At 41.3% G+C, this 23060-nt stretch overlaps 1 protein-coding gene across 1 annotated transcript in view; it reads right to left on the bottom strand.

The window, feature by feature from the left end:
* Positions 1 to 23060, bottom strand: part of LOC117024608 (acidic proline-rich protein PRP33) — an 83673-nt gene that overhangs the window by 30767 nt on the left and 29846 nt on the right. Inside the window, exon 2 of the mRNA XM_033110020.1 lies at positions 2577 to 3127. Coding sequence (XP_032965911.1) covers positions 2577 to 3127 — 551 coding nt within the window. The remainder of the gene's footprint in view (positions 1 to 2576; positions 3128 to 23060) is intronic.

Below are 23060 nucleotides of genomic sequence, written 5' to 3'. Positions count from 1 at the left end.
AGTTAAAAGCGTAGATTTTAAACTACTTTCATCCAAATAGTCCAGCATAATTTCCTTTAGATAATCATGAATTTGGAAGAAGTCTGATATCAACTCTGAATGACTGCCATCCATATTTGCAGATAATTCATGTGGTGCATTTTGATAAGTACCTCAGAACAATAATGACTCAAAGCAATCTTTAGCTTTTAACACATGAGATGCTATATTTTAAAAGCCCGGAAAACATAATGGGAAACATTCATGAAGAAATATCTCAAGGGAAACCGGAATCCCAAACATTAAAGGCATGTGTGTATGGTACTTTGATTCATTAATTTAATTAGTCCCTTATGTGGTGCCTAGGGGGTCTGACAATTAAGTTCGAGAACTTCTTGCAAAGATATTGCTAAACTTTTTTGATATCAGACATTATTATTCATTATGAATTTGTACCAACTGGACAAACAGTTAACCAAGTTTCCTACTTGGAGTGCTGAAAAGGCTGCGTGAAAAACTTAGAAGACCTGAACTTTTCGCCAACAATTCATGGCTCTTGAATCACGACAATGCACCAGCTCACACACAGGTACTGTCTGTGAGGGAGTTTTTATCCAGTAAACAAATAACTGTATTGGAACACCCTCCCTACTCACCTGATCTAGCCCCCAGTGACTTCTTTCTTTACCTGAAGATAAAGCCAATATTGAAAGGAAGACATTTTGATGACATTCAGGACATCAAGGGTAATACAATGACAGCTCTGATGGCCATTCCAGAAAAACAGTTCCAAAATTGCTTTGAAGGGTGGACTAGGCACTGGTGTCAGTGCGGAGCTTCCCAAAGGGAGTATTTCAAAGATGACGGTAGTGATATTCAGCAATGAGATATGTAGCACTTTTTCTAGGATGAGTTCCCGAACTTCATTGTCAGACCTCGTATTATCACCCCCATTTTATAGAAGTGGAAACAGGTTCAAAAAGGTTGACACATTGCCCTTTGCCCTTTGAGAACAAGAACTCTCTCTTGTTCTCCACTGCGTACATGGAGACTAGTACTTTGCTTGGCACATAGTAGGTGCTCAGTAAATGGTCACTGGCAGATAACTGACAGTTTCCTGATTCCAACACAAGCTTTCTCTCTAAAGAGTGTCTGATTACATCTTTTTTACAGTACCACATGCTGAGACAGATTTTGTTTTTAAATTCTCCCCATAAATCGACGAGATATAAATATTGATACTCTCTCAACAAAACTTTTGTTTGTTTTTTTGGAAAGGAATCTAGTGTTAAATCATGATTCCTAAACATTACAAGTGCCAGATTGACTAGATATCACACCTAATTGGTTGGCCTGGAATTCAAAGCACTAAACAAATGGAACATCTTTGTCCCTCATCCAAAGTAATAAAGTCCAGAGCAGCGCCCACTCCCACCCCAAGGATCTTGATCTCAGTTTCTTCTGCTTCTTGGAGTTTTAGGTTTACGCTGCCCCCGCCCCAGCCCCATCCAGGCCGCCTTTCCTCCTTTGTGTTGTAGAATGCACATCTAACAACATTCCTCTAAAAGTTTTAAGTTTTACTCGTGGATTAAAAACACACACTAGCTCTGAGCTCTTCTAAGCTGAGTCCTAATTCATCCAGGGATCGGCGTCCTGGGGCAGAACTCCTCCAGCAACAACTCCCGTTCCATTTAACTAGTGAGCGAGAGCTGAGCCTGGTGCATCTGCTCACACACACGCGCACGCCCAGGCGCGCTCGCACATACCACTGCGGGGTGAGTCTCGGCCTCTCAGGGAACCTAACCTGCAAGTCGCACCCAGTCCCCATCCCTTCCCCGCCAAACCCGGACGGTACCTCGTTCGCACGCCCGAAAAGGCCAAGCGAACACATTCCCTTCCCGGTCCTGCCCAGGCACGATCGCTTCTATTTACCGTCTTGTACCACCAGCTTGCGAATGCCATGGCGATAACCAGTTTGCTCCCAGCCGCGTGGCGCAGGACTTGGCGGGATGCAGTGCGGTAGGCTCGGTGCTCGCACTCCGCCTGTCCGGGACTTGGCTGGCACTACGCTCTGCAGGTCCTGCAGCTGCCAGGTGGGCGGTCACCTGGGAGGAGCCCGACGCAGGCCCCCGCCCCTATGGGCTAGCCCCACCCCCCAATTTGGCTCCGGGCTGGTTAGGGAAGCTGTGTTGTTTCTCCAGGCAGCCACGCCCTGTATGTAGCCCTGACTATACACGGAAGACAGGATCCCGCAGTTCTGTTAAACCGCCCACCCACTTTGGGGGGAGGAGGGGATCCCGAGTGAACTTTAGTCCCCTTTCATCCCTATATTTGACTCAGGTCTCACCCACCGACTTTTCCCGACACTGGCCACCCACTATCTGGCTCGCGCCACGCCCAGCTCACTGCGTCCAGGTCCCGGAATCCCCAGCCACCTCCAGCCACCTGTCCAGGGGTGGGCACTGAGCCCCGAGCCTTTCCCGGGCCTTGGTGGGGAAATCGGGCACCAGGCCAGACTATGCCCAGAGGAGGCGGCCCACATCTCGGGGGCCGGGGTCCTCCCACTGCACTGCGGCTCGGGCAGGAATGCCACTCACCTCCTGGGTGTGGCGGGCCGCTGCTGCGCGCCGGGGCCGCGGGGAGGCGGCAGGCTTCTGGCCCGGCTGGGACATGGCGGGGCCGCGACAATCGCTGCCTCCGGGAGGGCGCAGCGGAGACTGGAAGGGAGGCCCGGGCGGGGAGCGCTGGAAGGAGGAGAGGAAGGGAGCGGAGGGGGCAACGGGCGCGCCCGTGAGGCAGCTTTTCCGACCCAGCCCCGAGCCCGTTCGGGGGCTGCCCCTCGCCCCGCTGGGCCCTCCCCTTCCTGCCCGCTGCTGGCTGTAGCGGATCCCGGCCTGAAACTTAACACCCTCGGCCCAGTGTCCTCACCCAGTGACCCTCCCCGTCCCACCCCAGGACTCTTCGGTTCTCTATGGGTCAGAGAGAGAAGGGGTTGGAGGTCACCGGGTTCCTCCTCCGACTTGCCCAGACTTATCTTGCAGTTGTGCAGCGGGAGAGCGGGACCCAGGCGTGGCCCGTCTACGTTTCCACCCTTCTCCCTAAGAATCTCAAGAAGCTGACGACTTTTCTGCAGTCCGCCGTGGTTTAGCTAGAAGAATTTACCAACTCAAATCTAGCCCAAGACTGGACCGTCTGGATAACAAAGCGGATCACAAAAACAAATTGGTCTGTGTGTATGTTTATGGGTATGCTCGCGCTCGTGTATGTTTCATGTCATTTTACTTTGGGTTTGTTTGTTTGTTTGTTTGGGGGCGGGAGGAGGCAATTTTGAAAGTTTAATAATGTTTTATGGGGAGAAAGCCGTCGGTCCCAATCCAAACCGAAGAACGGTACCAAATTTAAACCCCTATAGCTTTTCTGGAGCCTGGCGGGTTTTCTTTAGGAGGCTGGATTGCTTTTGTCTTTGGCTGGTTTTACAACAGAACTTCCTGGTTTGGGGGTGGAAGTGAAATGTGACAAACCTAACTAGAAAACGCTCATCTGCAACAGGCTGTCAGCCTGCGGGTGCTCCCGGTTTGTGATTAGACCTGACTGAAAAAAACCTGTTACCCTGAAGTGGCAGTGACACTTTGGGCCTCGGGGTCACCATTCTCTACACTGTTGTGTTCTGTGCAGTGAGAGAGAGAGAGAGAGAGAGAGAGAGAGAGAGGCCAGATTACAGGGAAAGATTTGTCAAGCTATACGGAGCTTGGCAGAATGGAATTGTTGCTTTCTCTCGTTTTTAGGGATTCTGACTTCCCTTTATTCAAGGGACTAGCTGGCCTCATTCTTATTGAGGAGAGCAGGGAAGGATGATTTAAATGCATTTCTTCTTCAAGGGTTCCACTTACTGTTTAGGGATGTAGTATTTCCAGCAAACAGGCTACACTGTAGGAATTCATACATAAAAAATGAAACAACCTGAATATGGGGTCTACGATGGTCCTTCCATGAAAAAGTGATTGGTGGCATCAATTATTAGGTTGGTGCAAAAGTAATTGCGGTTTTTTTCAGTTGTTTTTCACCTCTTAAACTACAATTGCTTTTTACACCACCCTAATACATGCATAATTGATTAAAATGTCATAAGCCTGTAAAAAAATATTTTTATGATTGTGACCAAACAACTACAGTAATTTAAGCAAACACTAAAACTATATGGGTGAGGTGACAGGCAGCTCCACCCCGCCCCACCTTGGGCCCAGGAACTGGAACCATTTTCTTACTCAGGAGCCTAGAGGGCCTATGTTCAGGTTTTAGATCCCTGAGTTCATTAGTCTAACTCTAGAAGAAGAATGGTTCCTTCCCATTAAAGTTTGAAGTGTTTTCTAATGGAATATATATAATGGAATTTAAACCAGTTAGTTTTATATTTCTTGAAAGTCTTCCATGTATTATCACCATGAAAGGAATTGGAGAGGGAGCGATATAAAGATTAAAATACACATTTCCTGCCCTCCAGGGACTTATAGTTTAGCTGAAGTCATATGGCTTTTGTAACTAACACATAATCGTTTGAGTATCATTGAGACATACAGCATGGGAATAAGTACAAATGTGCTTTGGGAGTTTGGGGTTCTGTGGGTTTTGGTGATTATAGGAAGAGAAAGGAGGCTGGCTGGTTGGATGTGGACAGAAGAAAGGGTGGGGGCAGTTCAGGAAATCCAAGGTGCTCATCCACCTGGCTGGAGCTGCTAGTGCAATTCAGGAGTAATCCATCCATACATCAACTTATTTATAAAGCAGCCACACTAGGCTCATGATATAATTGATACCAAAATCTGTGAGCGACAATGAATGACCTTAACCTTCAGGCTTTGCTTACGAGTCAAAACTCATATAAGCAGAACAATCGTGGGCTAAACAGTGCGTTGATGACTATACTCGTAAGTAAAAAAAAATTCCAAAGAAGTTAAAGATGAGGGTGATGTTCTCATTTTCTCTTGCGGTTCGAGGAATTTGAAACTTGGACAACATGACCAGCATTTGAGCATCTTGGGGAAGCTCGTTTTAAATATTTAGCTACTTTTGCTACATTTTTATTTGCACAATATTGTAAGAATTTTATTCATTTATTTACTCAGTAACAGGATGCCTGCTATATGTAGCACAGACCTCCTACACTCAAAGACCTCACAGTCCAGTAGGAAAGACAGACAAATAAACCAGAAGCTCGTGACCATGGAATAAGGGCAGTGGTACTCCAGGAGTGCTGCAGGACCCTAAGGGGTTCATTCTGACTGAAGGGTGAGCGAGCTCAGGGTCTGCATCCTCCCCCCATGTTTGACTTGAGTGAGTTGAAACCCCCCCCTCTAAGTAATCTCCACATTTTCTCTCTCCATCCCCATAGTTGTTCAGGAACTCATCACTTTTCAGCAGGAAACATATAAAAAAAGAGAAAAAGACAGGATGGAATCCGGAGAAGAAGGCAGTGGAGCCTGAGAAGAAGAAAGCTAGTAGAAGGGGGTGCCAAAGGCCAAGGGAGGGGGCCTTTTAAACGGAAGGGCTGGTCCACAATATAAAATGTCACTCAAAGTTTGGGTCAGGTAATGTATGAAGAGTATCCATTTGATCTGACCACTGAAAGATTTTTGGTAACCCAGCCTGTGGATAAAACTGAGCAGAGTGTTCTTCTGAGGTACGCACAGTTTGGTTAGTCCCCTTCACTTTGGATGGTATTTTTTCAACACCACCACATACCCCTGGAAGGGAAGTTACCCCCAGACAACCTAGACCTCTGGCTGACATCTTAAGTGTCCTCCAATTCCACAGAAACTTAACTGTCTACCCACCATCTTGAGACTTTCAGCCAAGTTTGCTCCACTCCATTGTGATATTTTCCTGAGTAACCCAGAGGGGGAAAAAAAGAATCCTTGTAAATAGACAAAGACTAATTAGCAAAATATGCAAAGGCTCTCACAGCCTTGTGTAATAACATGCGTGTATCTGAGTAGGAACTTCATGCTTCTGACTGTTGAATTATACAGAGCACTGGCTCCAGTGGTGATGTTCTGTGCATAAAGGAGAGAAAGGGGTGCCAGCCAGTTGGAGAATGTGGTGAGACAACAGGAGCCTTGCCATGCAGTATGGTCTGAATGTTTGTGTCCCCCCAAATTCAAGTTGAAATCCTAATGGTGTTAGGAGATAGGTCTTTAGGAGGGGATTAGGTCATGAGGGCGGAGCTTTCGTGAATGAGATGAATACCCTTAGCCCTTATAAAAAGATGCCCAAGAGAGCTCCTTGCCCCTTCCACCAGGTGCGGAAACAAGGAGAGGTCTGGGACTCAGAAGAGGGCCCCCAACTCAAACGTGCTGGCACTTTGATCTTGGACTTTCAGCCTCCAGAACTGAGAGAAACACGTTTCTGTTCTTCCTAAGCTGCCTGGTCTGTAGTATTTGGTTATAACATCCCAAACGGACTAAAACACTGTGCTTCTCAGATCACACTAGGCTTGTGCATGAGCAGCAGATGGGGTGCGGGGAGGGAGGAAAGAATGGAGATGGGAGGATGGAGAGAGAGGCAGAGGAGAAGAAAGAGTGAGCAGCAGAGGACGTAGTTTTAAATTTTCACGGCTAGCAAACAAGAACTTGAGTCACACACGTACCTATAGCTAGGCCCTCGATTTTGTCTCATCCTCTGGGGCCCTCCAGATAGGAAAACACCTGCAAAATACCTTCAGGCCTTGTTCTTCAGCGTGACACAATTTCCTGCTTCTTGTTTGTGTGGACCAAAGAGGACTGAGATCACCTCTCCTTTTCAGGGATTTATTGGAGAGTGCTCTTGGGATCAGCACTTAAGGAAAGGAAGGGGAAGGAATGGCCATAGGGGGTATATGGTCTTAGGGGAGGAAGAGGCTCCCTTAAGTTGTGGCAACCCCGAAAGGGAGCTCAAAGACGAGGGCTGTCTGTCGGTGGTACTCCCAGGAGCTAAGGGCTCTTTTATTCCTAAAGGGGATTCAGGTAGCTTATCACATCCATTACACTCCTCAATGCCATATAACATCATAAACTTCTGCAAATAGAATGGAGGCGGGAATAAATATTGCAAAAGCATGCTGCCAAATTGCCATTTAACACATTAGGTTTGCAAATATTACTCATTTAATTAAATTTCTCCCCTTTTTATAATGACTTGCCTTCAAGCGGAGCCACTTGAAGAACAGTTTGTTTTATAGAGCAGCCAAGCTGTTAATATGGCTATCTAGGTATAGAGAAACAATCATTTTATAACTGTGGTTGCTAAGAATGGTTAGAAATAAAAGAAAAATAACATTTTTATTTTCTAATTTTGTCCAGTGGTATTAAAACAAAAAAGATTGCTCTATAGGTCTGGCAGCAGGCAAGGAGGTGGATATAAGAAATTCCCTGCTTGCCAGAAAGCTCTAAGAGCCTTCAGGTGTCTTCTACTTTCCTTGGTAATTCCCTTCGGTTTGCAACTTTCCATCCTTCGGGGTATGGATTCATAAAAAGAGCTCAGTTCTCAGAGTCAGGACAATCTGCAGTGCAACAACTAACTAGCACTGTGGGAATCGTCCCTCTTCAATTCGTCCCTTGATGGCTTCTTGGTGCCAAGAAGATGGAATGTAGACCGCTTAATATGGTCTCCTAGGACCTGCAGGATCTGACCTGGGCAGCCTCATCTGCGGCCTCATGCCTTCATGCTGCCATGTGCTCCTGCTTTCAGACCTTGGGACATACTTGGCTCTTCCAAGCTTCTGACTTTGCTTATTTCCCCTCCCCTGGAATATTTCTCCCTTCCCGTTCCCAAAGCTCTCTCTAATTTTCCCCAGCATTGCAATATAATTCTCAGAAAATTCTTCTCAAACATAAAACTATTTTTGTAATAAATTTTTTAAAAATAATTCTAGATTTACAGAAAAGTTGCAGATAGTACAGAGAGTTTTCCGTTTCAGCTTCTCCAGATGTTACCACCTTACATAATCGTGATGCATTTGTCAAAACAAAGAAACCCACACTGTGATATTACAATTAACTAAACTCCAGACTTATTGGGATTTCACTGATTATTTCATTAATGTCCTTTTTCTGTTTGAGGTTCCAACCCAGGATATCATACTAGCGTCATGTCTCCTTAATAGCCTGCGACAGTTTTGCAGGCTTTCCTTGTTTTTCACAACCCTGACAGGTTTGAGGAGCTGGTCCGATGATTTGTAAAATGTTCCTCAATTTGAGTTTATCTGGTGTTATTTTCTCACGATTAGGCTGGGCTGTGAGTTTGGGGGAAGAATACCACAGGGTAAGTGGCCTTATCATCACAGCGCATTGGGAGTACCTGATATCCAAGTGATTTATCACTGGTGGTGTTAACCTTGATCACTTGGGGAAGGTGCTGTTTGTCTGGGTTCTCCACTGAAAAGTTGCAATCTCTCCCTTTCTATGCTTTATTCTTTAAAAACAAGTCACTAAGATCAGCCCACATTCAAGTTGTTTTTGAATGATATTAAATCAGCTATCTTTGCTTAAGAATATCCCTGTGACCCATTTGCTTTGATTACTAAACATAACGAAGGCAAATATTATTAGGTTGGTGCAAAAGTAATTACAGTTTAAAAGATCAAAAAATGCAAAATCCACAATTACCTTTCCACCAACTTAATACACCCAGAGTTGGAAGAGACCTTAGGGTTGTCTGGACCTTGCATGACCTGAGTCACGTGTCTTCTTAGGACCACCCCAGACAGTGGTCGCCTGATCTCTGCCCAGGCTGACCACTGTAGGTAGGAGTGTATGCTGGTGAAGGGCATGAGCTTTGGACTCTGTTATTAGGTCAGATTCATAGGTCTGGTATTTAGCTATGAGCTCTTAGGCAACTTACTGCATTTCTCTAAGACTCAGCATCTTTATCTGAAAAATAAACCTACTAATCCATACCTTGCAAGGCTGTTATTTTAAAAAACATGTTACAAGGAACTTCTGATTTAATGTACAGACTGGATATGTGTCTACCCATTTTCTCTCCCTGAATCCCACCAAAACAAGGGTAAATGAACTTAAAACAAATAGGAAAGTTATAAACTCACAAGGATAAAGAGATAATTACAAATATGAGATACCAACACATTCTTGGCAAATGGAAAATGACAGTGGAGGAGTGGAAACTGACTTTTACGGAATGGAGAAAGCGACAACCTGAGAGCCTGCAGAGGGGCTACTGAAAGAAGTGAGCCAGGTAGAATGCCAGTTTGAAGGCCCAGGATTTGGGGGCAGCACACGGGCTGAATAGAGGGAGATGGGTGAAAATCTATAGATTGCAGTTAATAATACCTCAGGCCCTTTCCACCATTCCACACAGCAAGGTAAGTACCCTTTTCCAACCTCAAATGAGATTGGAGACTCAGAATGAAACGGATGGTGGAGAGAGGATAAGAAAATTAGAGGATCGATTCAGGACATGAAACAGAGGGAAGGATATAATCAAGTAATGACATTTTAAACAACTTGTAAGAACTGACCAATAGTAGTTCACACACACACACACACACACACACACACACACGCACACACTCCCATAGGCACGTCTCTGGTGCCCTGTCCCTAGGCTCAGTGTCTCAGAGGCCTAGGAGATATACATCCTCTGCAGTGTGCTGCAGAGCTCAAGTTCTCGCCCAACTATATTACCACAAGTTGCTGTTCCCGTTCCCAACTAGACAGTGTCTAGGGGAGACCGGGGCCCAGAACAATTTTATCTGATTTAGATTGTTGGGAAAGAGATTTGAGAGGACAGCATCATTGCCTTAAAACCACATTTATTTCCCGTCCTATTTGGGTCTGTGTTTATACATTCAAAAAAAAATTTTTGGAATATTCTTGGAAAGAGATTTTTCTACCCACTTTGTCATCCAAGCTCAATTCTGAGACAGCATAGCAGAAAGAAGAATCACAATACATTGGTCAATAAATACTTCAGTGTCAAGACCAGAAAATAAATTTCCAAACAAAACTGAATATCTATTTTGCTCTGGTCTCTCAGGAAAAAATCTTTCCTAAACCTTCTCTATCTCCATCTATAAAGGTATGATTTACATTTGGAAAGCAGTAAAGACTATTTTGAATAATCTTTTTTCTTTCCCCAACCTATCCATTCACACATATACTATATACACACACACACACACAACCAGTTAGGTAGATAGGATATAGGTAGACAAATTACATACATGGAAAGTTTTTTAGTTGATGGGTGAGAAAGTGGAGAACAGAATTGTTCAAATTGTGTAAAGTAACCGCAGGTTTTGAGGAGGATGTGTGTTGGAGGAGAATTGTCTGATTATTAATGCTGAGTATCAAAGTCCAAGTCACAATTTATGCTTTCTAGATGCAAATAAAATATAATAATATATTTACTTCAAGAAGTATTATATTAGCCAGGATAGATAAGGCCATAAACCATAGTAAGCAACAAACTTCAGTAGTTGAACACATGAAAGTAACTCTCTTTACAAATTGAATTAAAAAATCACAAGAATCTCCAAAAAAAGGAAAAGAAGATACGTCTCTTTCTCATGCAAAATCCTCTACAGGTTCAACCGCTCCCCAAGGCAGCTTGCTTCCAAGTAATTTATGCTGTTTTCATCTTACACCGTCCTCATCTCAACCTGAGGATGAGGCAGGGGAAGGGAGAATGTGTGGAAAACTCATAATCACTCTTTTACACTTCAACCTGGAAGCTGCCCACATCACTCACACTTCCAGCCCAGTGGTCAGAACTATTCCCAAGGCCCCAATCTAGTCTGGGAAATGAGGGGAAGCACAGGGATATTTGGGGAGCATTAAATGTCTCTACCACAGGCTGAAAGCAAGGATTCAAGCCTGAGCTCTGCCACTTACTCACTGTGTGATTTATTCAACCTCTCTGTAACTCAGTTTCTTCAAGACAGGGATAGCAATTGCATCTAACTTACCACGTTGTTACTTACCTCATACCATGTATGAGGATATTCCAGCATTTAGAACAGTCACGGAGAAAGTTCTCAGTGATTGTTTGCTATCATATCACCATCATCATTATCTAGCTTGCTATGTCCACCAGGGTCGGGCTGATGTTCACGACCACTAATGACTAAGTTTAGGAGCAACGCTAGAGAAACACATTGCATTTGAGTAGCATTTACAGTTGGAGTGCTCACAATGAATCTGTGAAGCGTACGACATGAATATAATTCCTGTTTCATGGATTAAGAAACAGCTCAGAATCTCTCAGGTGGGTCAAGGTCTCATTGCTAGTTCTGGACAGAAGACGAGAAGACAGTTCTCATGACTCTTTGAACAGACTTATCCACTGTCCTGGACTGAGTTATCAAGGCAGAAATCAAGGTGGCAACAGAGGTTTGTTCTGGGCCACAGAGCAGATCGATGGAGGAGAAAGAATGAGACACGTTTAAGAGAACGTGAGAAACAATGGATCCTGGAAGAAAGAGACTACATTCCCAATCTCAGCACCAGTGACCTTTCATGAGAGAAATGTAAGTGCACCTATTAAAATGAATTGTCTATAGTGTCAGACAGCCTCCAAGGTCAGGAATATATGGAGACAGAAACACAAGAATGCGTTGTCCCTGACAAAAATTAAGGGCTGCAATGGGAGTCTAAGCCTCACTGATATGGAATACAAAACAAAACAAAATGTTTTTCAAACAAATCAAGCAGCAAAAGGCTGAACCGTCTATCAGCTTTAAATCCTTTTAGCAATTGGATAAGTTTGAACTATACAAAATTGCCATCTCTGTAGGTCAAAAATTTTGAATATAGTCAATTTAAGACGGTTCAACCTCATAATTGGGGTAAAGAGGGTTCTTCCCCTATGATTTCCTCTATGCCTATAGCATAGCCGTACATGTACAGTGCTACAAACTTCCCCTGCAACAAATATATGAATAGTGCACCTACCATGTGCCAACACACTTCTAGGCCCTGGGGATAGATCAGTGAGTCAGATGGATGAAGTCCCTGCCTCTATTAGTCAGACTTGGCGTAACAGGCCTTTGTTACTGAGTATGACTCCCAGAGCCAGGCTTCAGTCATTCTAACCTGTGATGAATTCCTGGCTTTGTGTGACCATTAACAAATGTATATTATATATATATATATATATATATATATATATATATGTGTGTGTGTATATATATATATATATATATATATATATATATATATGGCATGTTTCCCCAAAAATAAGACCAGGTCTTATATTAATTTTTGCTCCAAAAGAGGTATTAAGGCTTATTTTATATTACGAGTATCCTGAAAACTCCTGCTAGTGCTTATTTTCTGGGAAACATATATATATATATATATATATATATATATGTATATGTATATGTATATGTATATACGTGTATATATATGTATATGTATATATATATACACATATACATATATATACACGTATATATATATATATATATATATATATATATATATGTGTGTTTCCCAGGTTCACAGTCAAAGGGTACAAAATAAATAATCCATAAATTGTAATTGTAACATTTATTAGCACTTGTTAAAATTACTCTCCCTTCAAATATTTTATCATTTAAAGAAAAATAATATACAAAGATACTAACTTAAGTGCTGCAACTTCAACATACACAGAGAAGTAACTGGTTTGTGAGGATGGGAGTGTAAACTTGACCCTCCGGAGCATTCAGGGGTGTGTTGCTGAGCGACGCCATCCTGAAAGACTGGACTGGAAACAACAATGAGGAAGTGAGTCTTCAGATATGTTCTGAAAGTGAATTTTGGAAGAGGGGAAGGAGAGGCAACTTAAATAAGAATATCCCAAGCTTCGCGAGAAATATAACCTAAAAGGTGGATCAGTCCACTCAAAGAGAAATAACATTATAACCTGTCCTCCTAGGAATGTTGGGGAAACACAATCCAAGTTGAAAAGGGGTGTGTGTGTGTGTGTGTGTGTGTGTGTGTGTGTGTGTGAACTACTATTGGTCAGTTCTTACGAGTTGTTTAAAATGTCATTACTTGATTATATCCTTCCCTCTGTTTCATGTCCTGAATCGATCCTCTAATTTTCTTATCCTCTCTCCACCATCCGTTTCTTTCTGAGTCTCCAATCTCATTTGAGGTTGGAAAAGGGTACTTACCTTGCTGTGTGGAATGGTGGAAAGGGCCTGAGGTATTATTAACTGCAATCTATAGATTTTCACCCATCTCCCTCTATTCAGCCCGTGTGCTGCCCCCAAATCCTGGGCCTTCAAACTGGCATTCTACCTGGCTCACTTCTTTCAGTAGCCCCTCTGCAGGCTCTCAGGTTGTCGCTTTCTCCATTCTGTAAAAGTCAGTTTCCACTCCTCCACTGTCATTTTCCATTTGCCAAGAATGTGTTGGTATCTCATATTTGTAATTATCTCTTTATCCTTGTGAGTTTATAACTTTCCTATTTGTTTTAAGTTCATTTACCCTCATTTCGTTGGGATTCAGGGAGAGAGAATGGGGAAAGACACATATCTAGTCTGTACATTAAATCGGAAGTTCCCTATAACATGTTTTTTAAAATAACAGCCTTGCAAGGTATGGATTAGTAGGTTTATTTTTCAGATAAAGATGCTGAGTCTTAGAGAAATGCAGTAAGTTGCCTAAGAGCTCATAGCTAAATACCAGACCTATGAATCTGACCTAATAACGGAGTCCAAAGCTCATGCCCTTCACCAGCATACACTCCTACCTGCAGTAGTCACCTGGGCAGAGGTCAGGAGACCACTGTCTGGGGTGGTCCTAAGAAGACACATGACTCAGGTCATGCAAGGTCCAGGCAACCCTAAGGTCTCTTCCAACTCTGGGTGTAATGTTTGCCTTTGTTATGTTTGGTAATCAAAGCAAATGGGTTACAGGGATATTTTTAAGCAAAGATAATTGATTTAAAATCATTTTAGCCAAAGCATTAAATGGTACTCAATTAAAACCCTGGGGGATAAACATAAGGCAGAAAAGTGAACTGACTAATCCACAGAACCTAATTATAAATTTAACTATGGATGTAATTAGCACATGACACACCTACAAAGTGGAAAATATATGTTTAGGTGACTCCTTTGTGAAGCTTCCACTTAAATGCCATGTGTCATAGAGCCTCCTGATACATAACATTTGGCCAAACCCACTCAAGGAATGATTATGTACCATTTGCTTATTTTAAGATTCATATTTGACCTGTATTGTTTGGACATGTGTTTATCTTGCCTATATTAAAATGAAGTAGTACAAAATATAGTATGTGATATTTGTAGTGTCCCAGAAAAAGCACAAAAGCTCGTGACAAGGTCACAAGGACACCAACAATGGAAGGCTGACGATTGCATCCTTCAAAATGATGTATCACAGAATTGTACACTTGAAACGTATGTAACTTTACTAATAATTGTCATCCCAATAAACTTTAATTAGAAAAATAAATAACATGCAACAAAAAGGAGCATGCACACTTACTTGATCTTATTCAGAGGTTATCAAGAATAAGTTAATCAATTAATAGCTCACTGTTATATCAGAATTAGAAGAACAAAGATGAAGAGTAAGGAAAAATAAGACCGTATGATCTGAATCTTCAAGTGTACTGCAGTACATTTGGAAATAGAAACTAACCTGAATAAATGAGAAGAGAACAATTCAAGACCACATAGACTTGTGCTAAAGTTTGGAAGGACTCGAATTATGGAAGTCCTTAAAGCCAGATCAAGGAGCTTAGACTTTCCCTTTTATTAATTTATTTTACATTCTTTTTGCTGTAAAAATAATTAAGAAAACATAAACAGGGAAAATAACACTGAAATAAAATTACCACCAAATCCTAACACACAATTAAGTTATTGATATAGCTTTATCGTTACCAGTAGCTCTTCAATGTACACGCTATTTTGTAAATGCCTTCCTCACCTAACATAGGTTCCAGAACATTTTTCCATGTCAATAAATTGTAGTACCAATATTTGAAGATATCAGAAAAGGAAAAGGAAAATGTGGGGGTGAGTGATTGGTCTGGCCTCAGGGTAGATTGGCGTAGGCTGGACCCGGAAGAATATGCAGGATTTAGATAACCAGGGGGTGAGATTCTCCCGGCAGTATAACATGGAAAACTGCAAAGAAGGGGAAAAGAGAATGGCTTGTGCATGGCCCAGGGGGGAGACCTCCCCATGGAGAGACAGCTGGCTTCCTGAGGGGAAGGATGAGTAAGGATGGGAGAAGAATGAACCCCGCTAAAGGGAAGGTTTATGACAAATTTTCTTTGTCTTCTCTGAGAACCACAGAGAGAGAAATGGTTTTGAATGGTAGCCCACAGACAAATGGAGTTGCTTTTCCCCATAAAGAGAATTGTGAATGTGATGAGACCTCATGAGAGGAGCGATTTTCTAGTTGTATTCTGAATGCACTGAGACTCTTTTGTGGTTAAGTAACAGAAAAAGACAACTGTACTAGTTCAAATGAAAAAGAGAGCTGATTTAGTTACGAGGAAATAAGGGGCCTCCCACACCTAGAGTTGAAATGCAACTGGGCCTCACTTGAGAGTGGAACTCGTAGCTGGAAGGCTGCAAGGAAGCTGGCCCTCCTCTGTCTCCATCTCTGATCTCTGCTTTCCTCAAGGGCCTGCCATGTTCTTTCTCTGCAGGCTGGCTTGCTGGGTTCTCACTTCCCACAATGAATCCAAAGTCTGCATGCTTCGTGTTACCGTTCTTGCCATTTAGAAAATGTCCCTCTCTGTCTCCTTCTTAATCTCTTTACCCAGGTCCCAATGAGGGAAGAGAATCTGTTTGGGTCATTCAAGTCAGGCCTCCCCTGGTCCATTCAATTATGGGTTGGGAGGACTGAAGCCCTAATCGGCTCTGGGATTCTATTGCAGAGAGGGAGGAAATGAAACAGGCGGGAGGACACTCCAAGTGGCCCCTGGGTCCCTTAACTCCCACCTCTCCAGAAATTACGCATTGGGTTAAAAAATCAAGATCATACAACTGCCCAAAATGACTTCGAGCATTAGAACCAAAGACACTTTTTCTCAAAAACGGAAATCTGGACATACGACAAGCTGCAGACCATTGAAGAGCCTCTTATAAAGGACACGTTGTCCTCATGTGACAATCTGAGCCTGAAAAAACAGAAATACGGGCGGGGGGGGGAAGCAAAAATAAAAATAAACCCAACACTATTAACTACATAATGTGAAGTGGTCTGCAACAAAAAGGATTGAAACTATTACAATAAACACCAAAGATAGGTAACATTAGACACACACTGATATACAAACTCTCGCTCTGCACCATGGCTTTCTTTTCTTGGTTAAATCTATCCAAAGTATTTGCAGTAGCGTGTGGTTTGGGTGTGGTAGTAGAAGGGTGGATGAGTCACATCGATGACCAACTGCGGTTTCTTTTTCTCTACAGTGAAGAAATATGGTTTGCTCAGCATAGCAGCCCAGTCTGAATACCTTCTAGATATGCTACAAGAAATAGTTATTAATGGGTGAAAGACGGACTGAGAGAAGACCTGAGGGCAAAGACTAAGGAAAATTTGGATGATTATTCTTTGTGTGGGAGGAATAAATTAGGATATATAGAAACACTAAGATAATATGATAACGTCAATGTCACAAGAATGTAATAACTCATATCTACAAGTTGATTCCTATGAACCACTTTGTCTTGGTAAATTCCAGACAGAAACAACACATTAAAGGATTAATCAGGTTTTGTTAAGCATTGAAGCAATCTGTTTTCCTCTGAGAGAACTGGACTTTCTATACAGAAAAGTAATTCAATAAAATGGTATTTGTGAGTGAGAGAAGAGTGGAAGGTAGAGGACAGCAGCCAGATTTCAAGAATATAGCACGAGAGGCAAGAATATAACAAAATACACTTGCCAACCAGAATATTTCATTGTGTGACTCAGTTTCCTGTGCTGCGTCCAGATTTGAGAGGCCACAGCGCGCATATCATTGCCTCACGATGGGAACACTCTAGGACTTTGGGTTCGGTGAACTCACTACCATGAACACATCATCCCACATTTGTTTTCTTTGTTGCCTAGCAAATGCTGGAATTGCTTCAAATAACCAGCACAAATATAAACGAGTATTTCAATCAAGTTCATTTTACCTGGGGCAACGGAAAAAAATGCCCATTCTCAGGGATGAATATATCGGGGTAAATGCTGACTTTCAGCTCAGTCAGATATGTGGGTCTGCATCAGGGCTTTCCTAGAGTACGGCTCAGCTGCAGATCGTTCTGTGGTCTGGAGAATGTCTGGAATGCTGGCTAATGCGGACAGATCTAAAACATTCACCAACTGGATAGGAGACTGCTTCTGACTTGGGGTCCAGCCAAAATTGGTTTGCCCCTGTCCAGAGGATACTCCGGGGTTTTAAAATTTTCAATTAATAATAATAAATGCAATGTAATAATTGCAACCAGCATTACTTACACAATTATCATACACGAGGCCCTGTGCTGAGTGCTTTAATACACATTGTCTCGTCCAATCGTCAGAATAACCCTAGGAAGTAGATATTCAGTTTTATTATCCACAGCTGTCAGATAAGGAAACTGAGCTTCAGAGTGATTAAGTAAGTTGCTCAAGGTTAGACAGTAAGTGAGTGACACAGCTGGCATTTGAACACTGCTGTGTGGATCTAAAGCTCTTAAGCTTTGCCCAGATGGCCCCCAGGAAATAGAACTAATGTTCACCTTAGTGTTTACGTGGCTCTGTTCTTTACTGCTCTACAGGAATTCTAATTCAACTATATATTTGCATGAAAATCTACTGCTGATTATTTTTTACATAATTTTAAAATTTTAGAATAGTTTCAGATTTACAGAAAAGTTGCAAAGATAGTATTGAGAGTTTCCATATAGCCTGCATCCAGTTTCCCCTATTGTTAAGGTCACACATTACTGTGGTACATTTGTCACACCTAGTGAACCAACACTGGTATGTTAACCATTAACTAAACTCTGCACTTTATTCTAATTTCCTTAGTTTTTTCTCTGTTGTCCTTTTCCGGTTCCAGAATCCCAGCCAGGACAGCACATTACATTTAGTCATCATGTATCATTAGGCTCCTTTGTGATGACCTTGACACATTTGAGGAATATTGCTTACGTATTTGAAGAATGGTCCTTATTTGGGTTTTTCTGAAGATGCTTTTCTTGTCTGGAGTTATGGATTTTGGGGAAGAAGGACTATAGAAATGAAGGATCATTTTTATAATATCCAGTCAAAGGCATATACTATCAACATGATTTATTACTGATGATATAAGTCTTGATCACCTGGCTGTTGTAGTGTTTGTCTGGTGCCGCCATTGTAAAGTTACATATTTATACTTGTCTACACTCTTTGGAGGCAAGCCACTAGCATTCAAGGGGTGGAAAGTTAAGCTCCACCTCCGTGAGGAGCAGGTATTTACATAAATTAGTTGGAGTTCTTCTGTATGGATTATTTGTGTCTTCTCCTCTACTTATTTATTCAATCACTTATTTCTATCTGTATGGGCACATAGATATTTGTTTTGTACTTTAGGTTATAGCTTATACTATATTATTCATTTTGTTGCTCAAATCATTCCAGCTTTGGCCATTGGGGGCTCTTTAAGCTCAGCTCCTAGTCCCATTTGTCATACCCTCATTTTGTTTCTGCACACTCCCTTACTTTTTGGCACTACCAGATGCTTCAGGCCCATCTAATGTTCTCCCTGCTGCAGCACTAGCATTAGCCATTTCTTCAAGGTGTCCTAATTCCTTTATTGGAAAATAGCATTAGAAATCAAGATCTGGGTGCTGTGTATGGGAGCGTTATTACTTCTAGGACAGAGCTCAAAGGACAGAGCTAGTAACTATATGTATGTATACTAAACCATGTTTACAAACATATCTATAATTATCATTGTATCTATCCATCTGTATCCATATTAAGTTTAACATGAGTTAATACGGATGTCTCCAAGTCTAACCCATAACACAAGTTTCATTCTAGCTTTCTCTCTTGCTTTCCACTGTAACTTTCCACTCCCAAAGTGAGAAAACTGGATCCTATCATTTGCCACTATTTATTTGTTCAGTCCTACCTTCCGTGGACAATAGTCTCATAATTCTTAATCTATATTCCCAGGGGAAACAAATTTACCAACTATAGTACAGCGTTTATGTGAAGTTCCCTTTGTCTTTAGTCTTACAGTCTCTAGTCAAAACACTGCTTTTTAAAGTTACCCAATTTTTAAAAGAATTATTCTCTTTGCAGGCCCAGTGGGTCTAGAAAAGGGGCAAAGTGCTCAGTGGCAGGTTGTTCCTTTATGGTACTGATTTTCCTAGGGGCTGCAGTCGAGAGAAGGAGATAAAACTGAGAGGAATAGAGAAATGCTGCAGTGGTAAAAGGTTTGTCTGCAACATACACATGCTTCATTTAGAAAGAAACCCTTGGAATTAGATGGAGCTGATATAAAATATTGAGACCGGTGACCTTAAGAGGCCTATGGAAGATGGAAGTTTCCTTAGTGTTGATAATGACCATGAATAGGTTCACTGTGGGGGATGTAAGAGCTCGACTGCTGCTAGCATTCTCAGTGGGTATACCAGAACAGAGTTGTTTGAGCCCATTTATCGTAAGATTAAGAAAAGAGGAAATTTCAGTTGCCTTATGTAAACCCAAGCTGGCATTCTCTTGCACAAAATACCCAAGGTATTTGGGGAGGTCTCAGGGATCCTCAGGAGGATGTCAAAGGCTTTTCTAAAGGAAGAGGAGCAACTGAGGTATAGGGCCCCGAAATCTCATTGCTTACACCTGTGCACCTTGCACAGACTCTAAAAACACCTAGATGAGGGGCTCTAACCACCCCTTGCCAAGCCCCATGCTTCCCCCAAGACTTTATCCACATTGTTCCAGTTGGTCCACCCAGGGGAGAAGCCTTTCTAAAATTTGCATTAAGGCTTAGAAAAGACAACGGTGGCCCAGGGGTCCAGTCGTCTTTCTCCTCATATTATGAACCCTATATATAAGGCCAACTTTTAAATCGTTAAATTTACTTAGATGGACAGAATTTTGTATATCTCTTATCACATTTTCTTAAATAGTAAAATTTACCTACATGGTAAGATTGTTTTCTCAAAAAGAATGTCAACTAGTTATTAATAAAAAAATTAAAATTTGGATTTAGATGAGAAAATAAGCTCATTTGTGGGTATATTTTTATGTTTTCTTTTGGGAAAACATCTTTATTCTAACTCTCCAAGGTTCATTAAGCCAGTCTTCATCTGTTTAATGTCACTTTGCAGTCCTGAAATTCCTTCGGTTACTGATTCTACAGTAGTTCACCAGGGGAAGTTATTTGCTAAAACTGTATACCAAGAAGCTGAATTCATTTACTCATAGACTGGGATTATTTAAAATGGAATACTGGAATGCTAGAAAGCCACATTCCAGAAAGGTAATATAAATTTGTATTCCCGCTCTTACCCGCAATTGCACTTTCTGCAGTTTCAGTTACACATGGTCAATTGCTCTCTGAAGTAGTAAATGAAAAATCCAGAAATAAACAATTCACAAGTTTTAAACTGTGTGCCTTTCTGAGTAGCGAGATGAAATCTTGCAGCATCCCACTCTGTCCATCCTGCCCAGGACGTGAATCATCCCTTTGCCCATGGTATCCACAAGATATACATATGCTCCCCACCCATAGTCACTTAGTAGCCATCTTGCTTATCAGATGGACTGTGTTGTGTTCAAGTAACCCTTATTTATCTCAAATTGCAAATTACAACTATCGTGCATCATAAGTACTCAGTTAAGATGGCAAATGCATTAAATTTGTAATGGAAAACATGAACAGAAAACGTGTTCTGATGAACAGCAATGTGTTGTGCCAGAAAGCATTGAGCCTACACAAGCACTTCAGCAAGGGACCCCTGAAATGAGTGACACCAAACCATTTGCTGCACATAAGGGATGGTTATAATAAGTTATTTTGAGAGAGAGAGAGAGAGCATTGATTCACCTAACTTTTATTACAGTATTTTACCATTGTTCTATTTTATTATTAGTCATTGTTAATCTCTTACTGTGCCTAATTTATAAATTAAACTTTATCATAGGTCTGTATGTATAGGGAAAAAAAGTACACATAGGGTTCGGTACTATTCATGGTTTCAGGCATCCACTGGGGGTCTTGGAGTGTATCCCATGGATAAGGGGGCACTACCACAGAGGGTGCCAAAAAATGTATACACATTTTAAGAAAGGAAAAAACTATTAATACTCAATATAGACCAATAACAAAAGATGAATACGAATCATGTGTATTCATGTGTGCACATTTTTTTGGCACCCCATGGTTATAAAGCACCCTGGAGTTAAAAATATCTGAGTAGTTAATGTATTAGCTGAGTAGGCTTTGACAAGCTAACTGACCTCCCTGTGCCTTAGTCTCTTATTTGTGAAATGGAACTTATCTCATATGGTTGCTATGAAAATTAACTGAGAAAAGAAATATAATTTAGGCTTATACACGTTATGTAGTAAAATAAATATAGTAATAAAACTACATTAGTCTTAGTACAATGGATATTGCGCTGACCTAAGACGTAAATTGGCCAAGTATTCAGCTTCTTATTAAGATTATTCTGTGTTCACTCCAATAAAACAGTGTCCTTGCCTAATAGGAGAAATGCAAATACACCTCATTACCATTTTCTACCCCTCAGAACTGGCAAAGATAAAAAATTTCAGTAATGAATTGTATTAGTGAGAATGCAAAGAAAAAGGAAATAAAATAATTATCAATATTTATGAAAATTACAAATGTACCTACCCTTTGACGCAGCAATAATTTATAGAAGTGTATTCAATAGACATATTTGCACATAAATAAAATGATCCATGAGCAAGGCCATTGTCTTTAATAGAAGTATTTCTTTTAGTAAAAACATTTTGGAAACAACCTAAATTTCTATCAATAGGACATTCAATAAATAAATTTTGGTACATACAATCATGAAAAAGAATGGGAAGCTTTTTCTGTAGTTCTGTGAATACTCTCCAAGGTATACCAAGTCTGACAAGTTCACAATCTTGTTGCAACAATGTTGCTAACCTTTTTTGATATCAGAGGGATTACTCATTATGAATTTATACCAACTGGACAAACAGTTAACCAAGTTTACTATTTGGAAGTGCTGAAAAGGCTGCGTGAAAAAGCTAGATGACCTGAACTTTTTGCCAATAATTCATGGCTCTTGCATCATGACAATGCACCAGCTCACACAGCACTGTCTGTGAGAGAGTTTTTAGCCAGTAAACAAACAACTGTACTGGAACACCCTCCGTACTCACCTGATCTGGCCCCCAGTGATAAAGGAAAGATAAAGGAAATATTGAAAGGAAGATATTTTGATGACATTCAGGACATCAAGGGTAATACGATGACAGCTCTGATGGTCATTCCAGAAAAAGAGTTCCAAAGTTGCTTTGAAGGGTGGACTAGGTGCTGGCATCGGTGCACAGCTTCCCAAGGAGAGTTCTTCGAAGGTGACCATAGTGATACTCAGCAATGAGGTATGTAGCACTTTTTCTAGGATGAGTTCGTGAACGTAAGTGTCAGACCTCGTACTCAATAAAAAGCTAAGTGCAGAGAAGTGTGGGGAAAATGTCCCTATTTGGCTAAAAGGGGAGAAAAAAAAAGATGTTATATGCTTGAATGTGAATCAAATATCTATGGAAAATGCATAAAAAACAACTGGCCTGAGTCCTCTATTAGAGGAGGAACAGGGTGGCTGGAGAACAGGGTGAGAAAGAGTTTTTACTGTGTATTACTTTACCATTTTTGAATCTTAACTATGTAAGTGTATATTTTAAAAATGAATAATTCAAAGTGTACCTAATTGGTCAAGTGATAATCCTTACACACCCCCCCCATTTTGGTGCTACTTTTAAATTAAACTTTATCATAGTTCTGTATATAGAGAAAAATTAGGCTTTGGTGAAATAATGAAAAATCCCAATTTCTTGAAGCTAAAGATTTTAGGTAGAAATGAG

Source organism: Rhinolophus ferrumequinum, chromosome 7, assembly GCF_004115265.2.
Source record: "Rhinolophus ferrumequinum isolate MPI-CBG mRhiFer1 chromosome 7, mRhiFer1_v1.p, whole genome shotgun sequence".
Taxonomy (NCBI): Eukaryota; Metazoa; Chordata; class Mammalia; order Chiroptera; family Rhinolophidae; genus Rhinolophus; species Rhinolophus ferrumequinum.
This window is presented reverse-complemented; position numbering and strand designations above follow the sequence as displayed.